Raw genomic sequence first — 14,285 nt, forward strand, 5'->3', positions numbered from 1 at the left:
GAGGGCCATTTTTCACCTACCACATTGCGTCATCTCACTGGACCCTCCTCACAAGCCTTCTTTTATCATCCTCTGTTTAACAAATGAAGAAAATGAACCTTAAAGAAGTGAGGTCATTTGCCCAAGGACACTCAGCTGGAAAGAGCAAAGTTGGCTCTGTGAAGACCGGCATGTCCCCTGCAGCTCCCCCTTCTCCAGCCTACACATCCCTCATTCTTCCCTCCTAGGACGTGGTTCATATGAGTGGTTCCTTCATTCTCCCAGCCACTCTCCCTTAGTCACACTCCTGTTTGTCACTGTTCTTCCGCACCTACAACCTCCAGGATGGGACTTGGACCTCCTATGAGTGTTGAGGTCATGTCTTGTTCCTGTTCCTCACATCATCATCCTAGATTATGACCTCAGCTACCCAAACTCTTTGATCGGGGTCTTTCACTCTTTCTTCCTCATTCTAGCTTATGCTTCCAAATTTGACACCTCTTGCCTCGTCCTTCTTTGTGGGCTTCCCTCTGACCTTTCTGATAATACCTTCCAGCCCACTGCGATCCTGATCAAACCTCTGATCCTAATCATTCTCCCGCTCCTTCTCCAGACCTGTGCGGTCGGGGTTGGCCACACACCCAAACAGGTGCGATGCTCCGGGATACCCGCAGGAGGCCATGCTGGTTTAGCGGATCCATCTTTCTCTCCTCCTCCACTGCTTCCTGTGTTTTCCAAGAGCGAACAGCAGCACCCCCAGCTGATCTGCCTCTTGCTGCCCCCAATGCCACTTCTCATGTCACCACCGCCTCTGCTGTCTGCCGATCTCTTCCCTCTCGGGGCCACGTTTTTTCTCCTTGTTATTTTCCGCTCTCTCCTTTGCCTGCCACTACTGAATATCTCAGCTTTGGCTTCTCAGGAACAGAAATCCCACCTTCTGGCCAGCAAACCAATCACATTTCTGTCTGCCATCTCTACATCTTTGGTTCAGCCCAGCTATTTTGGTCCCTGCTCGCTGCACTCTGAGATTTTTCTCACTTTTTTCTGGGTTTACACCTCTTTCAGCACTTAAAGGGTGACAGACATCTCAGAGTTGGTTAACTGAGCTATAAAGGTCAGACTTATGACACGGCTGGTGATTGGTTAATGGGTCCAGGTGTAAAAAGATGGAAGGTAGGTCATTGTGTTTAAAACCGAATGGGGCGTTTTTTTTCCTTTCGTGGATTTTATCTTTTTTTCAGACGGGCCAATGGAGCCTATTGCCTCATCAAGTGAGGAAGTCAAACCACAATAGACTGAATTTTAGCAAATGTTTTTCTCAGCCTCTAACAGATACCAAGAATTTGGTATCTTGATGTTTTTGTGTGTATTACTCAGGAAGCCTTCCCAAGATGAAATCCCTTCCTTGGTACCCAGGCAATGCCTCCTGGACCAGCTGTCTGTTTGTTGGTTCGTTCATGCATCCAGTGATGATTTGTTGTGCCAGGCACTGTTCTAAGTGCTACAACAGATACAAAAATAAACACGAGAGTCTCTGCTCCTCAGGAACTCAATCTCGTGGGAAACACATATCAACCTACAGGTAGGATGCACTGTGGTAACTGGTCTAGAGTGGCAGAGAAGCAAAGCCCTGCAGGAGTAAGGAGGGGGCCCACTAGTTCTGCAGGGAGAGTTAAGGAAGATTTACCAAAGGAGGTAACATTTCAGCTAGACCTTAAGGATGAGTTTGCTAACACGCATAAAGAGAATGGACTTTGTAGGCAGCAGGAACAGCCTGCAAGTATGTGCGGGCAGGGGATGTTTTGGAATTGGTATGGCTGGAGTATAGAAGACTTGCACCAACACCAGGGGCTTCTGTCCAGAGAAGTCAAGAGGGACTGCCTGGGTCACACAGTGGCAGAGACTGGGTTAGGCAGCAGAAGTTGGAACTGTCTGGTCCCTAGCCTCTTAGTCTTGCACACACGCACACACACGCGGGTCTAATCTCAATGCCCTGTTCCCTGGTTTGGAGCTGTCCTTTGACCAGCTCCTCTCCCTCCCATTTCCCTTCTTAGGGGTCTGCCCCTGAGCTCTGAGGATTGATTCCAGTGAACCTGGGAGGGAAGCAGAAGCAGAGCTTGGAGAAGGCTGATCCATTCTAGTGTTTGGTCCTGACCCAGACATTTGCCTAGGACCTGAATCCTTAGATCCTAGCTCCTCATGCTGCTGAGCTACACTCTGTGACCTTCACAAGCACATCCTGTTCGGCCCTGCATGGCTCCTTGCTTGTGTATCCCAGAAAAGAAGCTGGGTAAACCAGGTTACCCTTTACCAAGGAGGAGCTACTTTCAATTCCTCCCAGCGTTCAAAGGCTGGAGTAGGTTTATGCCCAGAGTTCCCTGTTCTTTATCTCTTACCATAAACAGTAATGAGGGCGGGAGGGGAGAAGGTTCTTAATTCCTGTGCTAGGTCAGAGGAGCTCCTCAGTTGGCTCAAAAAACTCCTCAGTTGGCTGCCTGGTTTGTCAGTGGTATCTGTCCAAAGGTCCCCAGACATTTCCCAAATGCCATAATTCATCTTAGTTGGGTTTCTAGAGAGTAGACTCCAGAGATAAGGAGGAATTCGATTTATTTTAGATTTGTACCACACCTCTTTCTGGGAAGGTTTGAGACAGCTTACAGGTTGAAACAAGGTTTGTAAGTAAGACTTTTAAGGATGAAACAAAGCTTGGTGGTGGGAAAGATGAAAAGAGTAAGTTACTTTCAAGTCTCACTGTGCTCCATATTTAAGCCATACATTTGGCTGACAGATTCTTGGGGAAAAGGCCAAGAGGGAAAGCCCCTGGGCCACCCTGTGTCCACTTTCTGAATCCAGAAAGCATACAGAATCCCCTGCAGGGAAACCATTTTCCTCAAGCTAAGGCTTGACAGAAAGAGATTGTGTTTGGGCCTAAGAAAGTCGAGTGAGGATGAAGAATACACAGTTCAAGCCAGCTGTCAGTTCTCCGCTGGGCGGTGCTCTGGGTGCTGTGGGAGAGACGGTCATGGCCACCGGCCACCTAGCGGCAAGCATCCATACTGCCCTCCACAGGACCCATCAGGACTGGCTCTTGGTTCAGGGAGAATGTGGGAGGGTGGGAGGACTAGATCTCAGAAGGCAAAGGAGTCAGAGACCAAGTTTTCCACCTTGAGTTTGCAAAAGATAACGGAGACACCACCCCAAGCAACAGCAAACAGCTTTGAGGGATGATGTGTCGAGTGCATTTGTCCATTTTATCTCAACGGTAATCCTGCGGAGGAGGAATTACGGTTTACATTTTACAAACAAGGAAACTGGAGTACTGTTTGCCTGGCGTCACGCGGCCAGTGAGCAGTGAAGTCAGGATTCGATCTCAGAACTGGGTGCCTCTTTCCCACTATATGCCCTGTTTATTCAACCCAATAATTCTTCACTGAAGTTTCCACTAAAACAGGGAACCTAACGTGCCATTCTGGCTGAGAGGATGCGGTGCAGGGTGTAATGTTTTGATGGCATGATTTAACCCAGGATGAACAGTGGGTAACTTAGCTGCCCTGTCGTGTCCATTGCTAGATGATTTGCTTGAGCTTTTTGGCTGATCCTGGGCCACAGTCAAGTCACAAGTGATTCTCTGTAATTTGCCCACTTTGTGAACAGATAATGACATGTCATCTCCCTCCACATCCCTACTTTCCAGCCCTCTCATCACCACACTCCCTGCCCCCACTTCTTGTCATTTGAAACCCTTCTCAGAATGCACCATGCTCTCCTCCCACGATTGCACATGCTGTATCCCTCAACACTGCTCTGACCCCTCCCCGCCTGGGAGCCTCCCCTGAGTTCCCCGAGTTCCCCGTCCCCACCCCCATGCAGAAAAGACACCTCTCTTTTGTTCTCCCATAGAACTCTGTACACGCCTGACTTTGAGGGCTATATTCATGGTGGATTTACTTGTTGCGCTGTGAGCTCCTTATGCATCTCTGTACCCCCAGAGCCTTGCACGGTGCCTGGCATGTAGTGAGGGCCCAGTTATGTTTGTTGAGCAGACATGATGAGCAGCGCTGTGTGTCAGGCACTTCTGGGCACTGGATATAGAGAGATGAGTAGAACACAGAACCTTCCCTTGAGGCACTTAGAGTCTGATATGTCAAGTAATGATTAGAATCCAATATTATAAGATCTACATTATCTATAACAGGGGCTTGGGGGAGCACAAGAGAGGAAAAAAATGACTTAGTTTGGGGAGTGAGGGAAGTCTTCTGGAGGTGGTATTTTATGAGCGGAACCTTAAAATAATGAAAGCTTTTCGCCTAACTAAGGAGTATGTCAGGGCCAGGGGAAAGCGTACAAAAACATGAAAGAGATTCAGTGTTTGGAAAACTGCAAGAAGTCTTGATATCCTGTGCCATAATCTGGAGCGAAAAACACATTCTAGGTATCAATATGAAAGAGGTAAGGTTGTCGTGCTGCTGGAGATGTTGTTAAGACTTTCTTGTTCTGTTTTGTTTTTAATCAGTCAGATGCATTTTATCACGAGGCAGTAAAGATGTTACAGTCACCTTAGATGAAATAAATAATAACTTATTTATAGTTTCTGATTGCTTCCTTCCCAAAACGGTTTGCTTTCACTTGTAACAACAGACACATCCACAATAAGACTGTTCATATAGAAACAAGAAGCAAAAATCACAACGAGAATAACATTGTTTCCTAAGTTCTTTCTCCTTCCTTAAATCACTTGGTGTTCAGGATAATTCTCTGAGGATGGGCCGCAGCTTCTATCTGGCTCAGAGACCAGCATGTAGGGGTGCTCTTGTAAATGCCAGTGGGTGCAGGAGATCCATGGGTGTTTTCCTCATTTTCCAACTGATGCCACAGATATTTCCTGGTGCTCTGGTTTCTTCAGGCATCCATCCCCTCACAACTGTCAGTGGATATAAACATCTCTACTTTGCTGTCCTTCAGAATCATTGTGTCTGTTTGAGCTTCTTCATCCAAGTTACTTTCAGATGCTCTTGCTCTTTTAAAGTGTTCCTCCCCTTTTTAAATTACTCCATGCATAAAACTTAGAAAACAGAAATTCTCCCCCATGATCCTATAACAGAGGATGTCCGTGGCTAGTTCTCTTTTTATTTAAAAAAATTTTTTTACATCATTTCAGATTTTCAGAAAAGTTTTCCAGAATAGGACAAAGAATTCCTGAATACCCTTCACGCGGATTCCCCACTTCTTAACATTTTACTACATTTGTTTCCTCTCTCTCTCACTTCCCCCCCCTTTTCTGAATCTGTTTAAGAAAAAGTTGCAAACATCATGCACCATTATATAAGCCAAAATACTTCGGTGGATATTTTCTAAAAACAAGAAATTCTCTTACATAACCATGCTGTTATTTTTTATTTTTTATGTGTGCCCTTCTATGCTTTTTTCTATGCATACATTTATGTATTTAAATTAAATAATGCATTGTTTTGCTTATACGTACTTATGATACCTTGCTCTCTTGGAGGGGTTAGCAATAAAGCCTGTATATAATCTCACGTCAATAAGTATTCTACAACATGATTCTTCAGCAGACTCTGACGTTCAACACAACAGTTTCTGGAGGGCACATTTTCACAGGCCACTCCACTTCGGAGAAGGAAGCATTCTTGCACTCTTGCACGTCTAGTCACATATCAGTGGAAACCACTGCATAAAGGAGTAAAGAGGCCAGGGTACCGGACAGCCTTGGATGCAAAGTTAATCTTTATTCCGCAGCCAGTAGAGAGCCCATGAATGCTTCATAGCGAGGGAGAAAGCCAACGAGAGCTGGGTTTTCTGGAGATTGGTTTACCAGCATGTGCAGGAGGGAACGGACGAGGAAGCAATCAGAGCACCAGTCCATAGGTCCCTTCGGTAAAACGAACCCGGGCTCAAGGGCGAATCTCTGCCCAGGTAGATCAGAGCCTTCTGCAGTCTAATGCGCCCTCCTCTTTCCCATGTCTTTCAGAACTGGCTAAAGTGCTATGGCTATCTGCTTCCCTCTGGCTCTCGGGCGCCCGAGCTGCACTCAGGGAAGGCCTTACAGTCAGCAGTCTCCACTATGCAGCAGTTTTACGGAATCCCTGTCACCGGTGTGTTGGATCAGACAACAATCGAGTAAGATCTGCGTAGGGCATCGTGCCTTGGAACCTTCCAGACTTACATTTGTGTTCATATTTGTCATGGGCCCTGTGTGTATACCATGCCCATCCTACCTTCCTGTCTTTCAGTCCTGCAGTATCATCCTGGGAGGGAATACCCCAAGATGCCCTTTCCTAGGTGAGCTGGGGAGGTGCTCTGCCCTAAATTTGCGGTATGACCTTGAACCCTTCCGGACCTCAGTTTCCTTATCAGCACAATGAGGGGTTTGGTGAGAGAGGGTCTTAAATCTCCTCTGACTCTAATAGCTTTTGGCTCTCGGAATCACCCCTCTGGCTTTCCCTGAGATGTACACATCTCGCTTGATACAAACAACTCCTGAAGGATAATGAGTTGGCAACTTGTTCCACTTTTTCCGTTTATCAAATATTGCTAAATGCCTACGTGTACCAGGCACTGGACTTGACCCTATGATCCCTGCCCTCCAGAGGCTCACCACGACGTGAAAAGTACAATCATCTGGCTGCACCAGTCTAGAACTCAGAAGGAAATGCTAATTTTCAGGGAGGTACGAAGGGGGTGATAACAAAGAAGCCAGACCATGAGGATGGTCGCATTTCCTAGGGGAGAGTACAAAAAGGAGGAAGAGACGAGTGATAGGAATGGAACCCAGGATGCAGGCTGAAAAGGAGCAGCCAGAGCGGGGCGGAAGCCAGGGGTTCTGTGTCCTGGTACAGAAGGGGAGGATGGTCAGTGGGTCAGCTGCTGCAGAGTCATCAGTTAGGAGACCGAAGAGCATGGGCCGAGTTTAGCAGCCAGGAGACCAGCGCAGGTCTGTGGACCGGTGGAGACAAGTTTAGACCGCGGTGGGGAGGAGGGGAGATGATGAGTAGAGGTGTCAAGTGGAGGCAAAACTTTCTGGAAGCCTAACAGTGAGGGAGGAATAGAGGGTGGCTAGAGGTGGATGTTTGTTTGTTTGTTTGTCTGTTTGTCTGTTTGTTTGAAGAGGGAAGAGAATTAAGCATCCTTACATTTGTTTGAGAAGTAGCCATAAAAGTCATTAAAGCTGCCGCCGCGAAGGCCTGGCAGCGAGCTGGGGGAGGGTCCCAGGGAGGCGGTGAGGGCTGGGGGTCCCAAGCCCAGGTGGAAGCAGGGAGCAGGGCCCCAAGGCAGGGTGCAGGGAGGTGGTGGGTGGTTGTGGATCCAGGGCGTGAGTCACCCCCTGAGAGAGTCATCTCTCTGGGCCTCAGCTAGTTCATTTACAAAGGGGAGTGCTGGATTATGGCTCTCCAATTCTAGATCCCATTATTCTAAGCTGTTAAAATTGGGTTGAGTCTGAGGTTTTATGATCCTCTAATTCTGTACGAACATTTTCTATTCCTCGGATTCTCTGATTGCAAGATTGGGAACTTCTGAGACAATATGTTTGACTGTTGCTATGATGGCAGGACCGTGGATGCCGTGGCCCTGTGGCCTCCAGAGTGAGCTGGTTACAGAGAGCCCGGCGGAATTCAAAGCAGAGGTTATTTTGAGGGCTTTGTGTAGGCCTCGTGGCAGTGCATCCTGGGGCAGGAGCGCTGGTGTCTCTGCTGAGGCACCACCTGGCCTTGGGTTTTACTCTGTTCCAGAAAGCCCCAGGCCTGTTGGACATGGTTCAGAGAGTGGCAGGTGGACGGAGAGAGGAGGAGGTGGAGGGAACGAGCTGAGGGAGGAGGATGGCATTTCCCACTTGCAGTTCTGCCCCTTCTTTGTAGGAAGGCAGGGAACGTGGTCTTGGAGGCACGACAAGGGAGAAGGCGCTCACACTTAACCCCAGACCTGAGTGGGGTAGCCTGTTTGGGGGGGTAGAATTTAGAGACCTTAGTTTCTGTTCCAGCTCTGTGACCTTGGGCAGTCACTGCCTTTCTCCCGGCCTGTTTCCTCCCCGGGGGCCCCTCCAGGCCTAGCTCAGCCTTGCTGTTGCAGAGGCGGCTCCTGGTTCTTCCCAAGGATGTCAAGCAATGGAAGCCAGAGCAGCCTTTAAAAGTACTACTTTTGGAGTGCCTACCTCGGGAAATGGCGCACATTCCTTCATTCAGCATATCCTTGAGCCCAGACTTGTGCTAAGCCTGAGGAAAGAAAAGCCCCAGCTTCTGTTTGCTTGTTTTGTTTGTTAAGTTGAATTAATTACTAGTTCATTTATTCATTCAACTAAGTCCCCGTCCTGCCTCAACTGCTGTCTTCTGCAAGTTACTTGATTTATCCGTGTATCTTTTCCCTCCTCTGCAAAAATGAGGATAAATCATTTCTCACAGAGAAATGTTTTGATCCCTCACAGAGTTGTTTTGAAGAATCAAAAAAATGCCTTTAAAAGAACCCCAAACACTGTAAAAATTAGAAACTTTTATACCAATACATGATATTGTTATTATTAAGTTTTTTAGTACTGATTTCTGAGTAGAGGCACTCGAGGCAATAGAAAGGCTGCAAAGATGAGTAAGACCTGATTAAGTCCCTCGAGGGGCTTTTAACATTTGGTTGAAATAGTCTCTGTCTCCTCTTCTCTATATGGCCAACAGCAACTGCTCTCAACAGCTGCACAAGAGGTGGACTGTGGCCCCTTCCAGCAAACTCAAGCTGTGGTTTAGTGAGTTGGTCATTAGGCCAGCATGAGGACATAAAATGCAAGGATGGCCTGGGCCCCAATCAACACGTTCTTTTAAAATCTCCTACCCTGCTCCTTTTTTTATATCCCCAACGATGTCCCAGGCTTACGGTTCCCTAATGTCACTTAACCTGACAACAAACAGTTATCAGGATTCACTTAGTTCCAGGCACTGGGCTAGATTTGGGGGACACGCTGATGAATACAATGCCATTCCAGTCCTCAAAGAAGTCACCATTTGTTAGAGGCGATAGACTAATAGATTTAAAATCACAACACAGCGTACTAAGAGCTGCAGAGAATTCTGTTCCAAGTCCCACAGTTGTTTAGCCACTTTCTGAACACCTCCAGTGAAAGGGAATTTGCTGTCTTATGAACTCTGCCATTCTACTGCTTGGCAGTTCTGATTCACCCACTCATTCATGCAGCAAATCATTAGCAAACATCGTCTGTGTTAGGCACTGCCCAGGCAAGGCTCCTATGTTCATGGAACTTAGACTCCGCTAAGAGAGACAAAGAATAAACAAAAAAGCTAATATATGATATAATTTCAGGCAACGATCAATGCTATGAAGAAAAATTAAGCAGGATAAACAGATAGCCATAGGATGGGAGGGGGGAGCTACTTCAGAGAGGGTGGGCAGGGAAGTCCTCTCTGAAGGGGTAACATTTGAGCAGAGACCTTAAAGAAGGGAACAGACCATGTGAAGAAGAAGAGCGTTGCAAGCAGAGGGAACAAAGACCCTGACATGGAAATCATCTTAGCATGTGCAAGGCCAGCAAGAGGGCCCCTGTGGCTGGGGGCCGAGTGTATGCGGCGGGGAGGGGATGAGGATGTCATCCCACACGGGAGACAGGGGCTAGATCATGGGAATCTCTGTGGGGCAACATGAGGAATTTGCACTTTATTCTAGGTGTTTGGGGAAATCATTGGAGTGTTTTAAAGCAGGGAGTGAGGTGACCTAATCCCATTGACAGGGTATTTCCACATATACTCCCTCCCTTAAGGCTTACCACAACCTAAGAACAGTGAGAGCTAGAATTCTCGTGTTGCAGAAGGGGAAACTGAGGTTCACAATGATTCACTTGCCTGGACTCCCACGATGTGGTGGAGCTGGAACCAGGCCTCTGACCCCCCAGGCTCGAATGCAGCCCTGTGTCTTCGTAACAGTTGTGAGTGAATGAATCAAGTAACCGGTGGATCGTGTTCCCGAGGGGGAACCCATCAGAGCCAGGACCCCCGAATCCAGGGTGCGGAGGCACACTGCCATTTAGACCAGGACTGGGAACCCTGCAGTGTCTTCCTAGAATGTTCAGTGACCACAGTATGTGTGTGTGTGTGCTCTCTCTGCCCAGGTGGATGAAGAAGCCCCGCTGCGGGGTCCCCGATCACCCCCACTTAAGCCGCAGGCGGAGGAACAAGCGCTATGCCCTGACTGGCCAGAAGTGGAGGCAAAAACACATCACCTACAGGTGCTTAGACCCCCCCACCCTTCCCTGGCTTCGGCTCCATCCGCGCTCGGGGTTGTTGCCGCCGCCTGAGTTTCAGAGGCCCCTGCTGTAGGTGGTGGGTCTGTGATGGGGGTGAGAGCCAGGCATGGGGGCATCAGGACCAGGTGCTGAGAGCCTATGACTTCGTCCCTCTTGTGGCTTCCAGAGGATGCTGTGTCTCCAACTTCAGGTGTGTTTGGTCCTTTGGGGACTCATTAGTTGAGTCCTGTTTAGATTCCTACAGTTTTTAGAGAGTGGGGTATGGATTGTTTGGCAACTTTCCGCTGTGATAAAAACAAAAACAAAAACAAACGGGCTGAACGCACTCTCCCTGTCCTTGCTTGCCAAACCCCACTCCCTTTGATCTGGACCTCTTCACCACTGAGCCCGATAGACTTCACCTGAACTTCCCAGCACAGTTCCAGTTGTCTCCTAAGGGAACTGAATCACAACAGTGTCGCTCCTGAACTAGCTGGGGAAACCAAGGGCAGAGGAGGACCAGTCTCCAAGTCAGACCAGTGACCAAGGACAGGGATGATGGGGCCCAGCACAGCAGACTCAGACAGCACGATTCAAAGTGGGGCTGAGGCAAAGGCCAGGCATAGAGTAGGCTCAGATGGGCTCCGGTTGGCACCTCTCAAGGCTCTGAACCCAGGGAGATTTCCTGGATTCAGGGGTAGATCTAAGATAGAGATCCTTTTTTTTTAAGACTTTATTTATTTATTTGAGAGAGAAAGAGCATGAGTGGGGGTGGAAGCTCAGAGGGCAAAGCAGGCTCCCCGCCAAGCAGGGAGCCCAACAAGGGGCTCGATCCCAGAACCCTGGGATCATGACCTGAGCCCAAAGCAGACCCTTAACCTACTGAGCCACCCAGGTGCCCCTAAGACAGGGATTCTTTTTTTTTTTTTTTAAGATTTTATTTATTTATTTACTTGAGAGAGAGAGAGAAACAGCATGAGAGGGGATAGGGCCAAAGGGAGAAGCAGGCCCCCCGCCGAGCAGGGAGCCCAATGAGGGACTCAATCCCGGGACTCCGGGATCATGACCTGAGCCGAAGGCAGTCGCTTAACCAACTGAGCCACCCAGGCACCCAAGACAGGGATTCTTAAAGCTGAAGAACGAAGGGCTCTTCTGCTGATGAGCTATAGAGACCAGAACTTGATTTTTTCCAGAAATCTGACAAGAGAAGGAAACATAAGAAGAATCTGGGTTAGAAACTGGATAGACTCTTAAGGTCTCCTGAAGAAGTAGAATGAATCAAGAGAAAGAAGAACTGGCTTCTAACCTTAACTTCTATCACTCAACCTCTCTGGGCCTCAGTTTCCTTACCTATAGAATGGGTGAATAATCCTTAACCAGGTGTTCATGTGGCAGAGCACCCAGTAGTGATGCTCTGTTATGGAGAACTATTCAATATGGTGATTGTAATCTTAAATCGCTAAGTATATAACTGACTACATCGGATACCACCCTATACCAACTTCCCAGGTAGAAAGCAGTAGATGGGTAGTTGGTACCAAACATTTGTAAAAGCGATGTTTCACTTAAACTCTCCACTGTTTAAATATTTCTGTAACTTTTATAAATGTTTTATAAACACATTTTATGTATTGGGAGAAAAACTTAAAATTTAGAAAATGCTATCCCCCCACTTAATTTTTTTCTGCACATTGGAATGGAATTCTGTATTCAACACAATTTTGTGAGAGATCAAATATAAAACCTCGATTGAAGCAAAGCTCCTGGGACTGAGGCAGGGGTGGGGACCCAGAGCCTTGCCCACCTGGCCTCTTCTTCAACCCCAGGGGTACCTCAGCAGAATCCTAGGGTTCAAAATTTGAAGATGACTGGTCTGTATGGTCTCTGGTGTCCCTTTTAGCTCTGCAAGCCTCTGACTCTGATCGTTCCTCCCTAATGACTCTCCCCTCTCTCACCAGCATTCACAACTACACCCCGAAGGTGGGTGAGCTAGATACACGGAAAGCGATTCGCCAGGCTTTCGATGTCTGGCAGAAGGTGACCCCGCTGACCTTTGAAGAGGTGCCATACCATGAGATCAAAAGTGACCGGAAGGAGGCAGACATCATGATCTTCTTTGCTTCTGGTTTCCATGGCGACAGCTCCCCATTTGATGGAGAAGGAGGATTCCTGGCCCATGCCTACTTTCCTGGCCCAGGGATTGGAGGAGACACTCACTTTGACTCAGATGAGCCGTGGACACTAGGAAATGCCAACCATGATGGTAAGGCCATGAGGGGAACAGGGGGTCAGTCCTGGATTGCTCAGTTGTAAGGGAAAGAAGCCCTGAGGAAGAGCTTGGGATGCCATAGATGAGTTTCCTGCTCTGGAGCTTCAGGTCCAAGAGCTAAGAACCCAAGAGGGTGGAAACTGAGGTCTCTGATAATGCTCAACACTGATCCATCCATGGAGTAGGGTCAGATCACTTAGTAAATGGTCTAAGGGGTGTGAGTCCAGAGGGAAGGGTTAGGCCGTGAATAAGAATATGAAGTAATGGATCAGAGGCTGGAGAAAAAGGTAAAAAAGTCATTCAAGCGGAATGTGGGGTCTGAAGGTGGTAGGCTCTGGTCTGACTGGTAAGGGCTTCAAAGGCCATCATACAAGACAACATGATTCTCTCTCCTTTATGTCAACTTTACGGGCAGATAACGGGCCCCATAATCACTCTAGTATCCGTGGATAACTTGCTCTTCAGCACTGTAGCTCAGTGAATGTTTTATGGAACCAGAGTCATATTGTACAGTACTAGTAACAATACCCCTCAGCTTGCAAAAGCGTTCCTCATCAGTATTTACTCCCGAGGCACTTGCTTAGTAAGTAGGCAAGTGTACATCATTATGCCCATTTTTAAGATAAAGAGCTTGCGGCTCAAATGGCATAGCTGGTAGCTGGGAGCACCAGGGCTCGAACCACAGCCCAACCACCTGGTTGTGCGACTAGGGGCAAATGATCCACTCTCAGTCTCCTCGTATAAAAAAGGAGGGACTGGACTGGGTGATCTCTAAGACCCCTTCCAACACCAGTGTCACATGATACACAGCCCAGGGTGGGGGGTATCCAAACATTTAAACAAAAAAGACATGGTCTCTGCCCTCTGATAACCCACAGTTGAGTGGGGGAGACAGTGTGTAAGTAACTCTGTCACAAAGCAGGCTACTGAAGGATGTAGCAGAAATATCAAGAAAATAAGAAAATGCAGAGGGAGCCTGGAGGAGAAAGGGATAGAGGATTCTGGCTTTTAGATGAGAACAGGTAACAATTAGTGTGTTGATATTCTAAGGCCTGTGTCAAGTGCCTTCCACATGCTATGTAGTTTGTATATATTATTATTATCATCCCCATTTTACAGATAGGTAAACCAAGGTATGTAGAAACATTAAGTAGTCTTCCTATAGTCTCATAGTTGGTGAATGGTGAAATAAGGCTTTGAACCTGGGCATTATGAGTCTGGAGCACATACTCTTTTTTTTTTTTTTAAGTAACCTCTACACCCAACATGGGGCTCAAACTCAGGATCCTGAGATCAAGAGTTGCATGCTCTACTGACTGACCCAGCCAGGTGCGCCCCTAGAGCACATACTCTTAGCTACCAAACTAAGCTTCCATGGTTCTCAGACTGCAGGGCACACCAGAATCACCCAAAAACCTTTCTAAAGAATGCACATTCCAGGTTCCAGGCCCCTAACCTCTTGCTACTCTGATTCTCTGATTCTGGGGTCAGGCCTGGGAATCCACAATTGGTGTAATAAATGCTCCAGGCACCTCTGATGTAGGCGTTCCATCACCTTGAGAAACACTGTCTTGATCCCCAGAGTTTCCCTCACTTGCCTGGTCATAAGAATCCCCTGGGGTTCTTGTTATAAACAGATTCCTAGGTCCGTCCCCTGGGCATTCTGATTCTTGAACTTAGGCATGTCTGGGAAACACAGGGCATTCTTTTTCCTCGGCTATGCTTCAGGCTGAGAGCAGACTCCTACAGGCCCAGTTCCTCAGAGGCTGGGTCTGGCGTCTGGGCGTGGGGCAGCCTCCTTGA

General features: G+C 47.8%; 2 protein-coding genes across 3 annotated transcripts in view; one reads left to right on the forward strand and one right to left on the reverse strand.

Moving 5' to 3' along the window:
• Nucleotides 1-14,285, forward strand: part of MMP24 (matrix metallopeptidase 24) — a 45,273-nt gene that overhangs the window by 16,609 nt on the left and 14,379 nt on the right. Inside the window, exons 3-5 of the mRNA XM_021689303.1 lie at nucleotides 5,969-6,117; nucleotides 10,100-10,216; nucleotides 12,172-12,476. Of these exons, the coding sequence (XP_021544978.1) occupies nucleotides 5,969-6,117; nucleotides 10,100-10,216; nucleotides 12,172-12,476 (571 nt within the window). The remainder of the gene's footprint in view (nucleotides 1-5,968; nucleotides 6,118-10,099; nucleotides 10,217-12,171; nucleotides 12,477-14,285) is intronic.
• MMP24OS (MMP24 opposite strand) overlaps nucleotides 54-14,285 on the reverse strand; it is a 32,033-nt gene continuing 17,801 nt past the window's right edge. The window contains exon 4 of one of the 2 annotated variants that reach the window (XR_006540810.1): nucleotides 54-72. The gene's annotated coding sequence lies outside the window, so the exon portion shown is untranslated. Of the gene's footprint in view, nucleotides 73-7,884; nucleotides 7,932-14,285 lie in introns of those variants that run through there. The other variant, XR_006540811.1, reaches the window with a different exon arrangement.

This window comes from Neomonachus schauinslandi, chromosome 10 (assembly GCF_002201575.2).
Source record: "Neomonachus schauinslandi chromosome 10, ASM220157v2, whole genome shotgun sequence".
NCBI classification, from domain to species: Eukaryota; Metazoa; Chordata; class Mammalia; order Carnivora; family Phocidae; genus Neomonachus; species Neomonachus schauinslandi.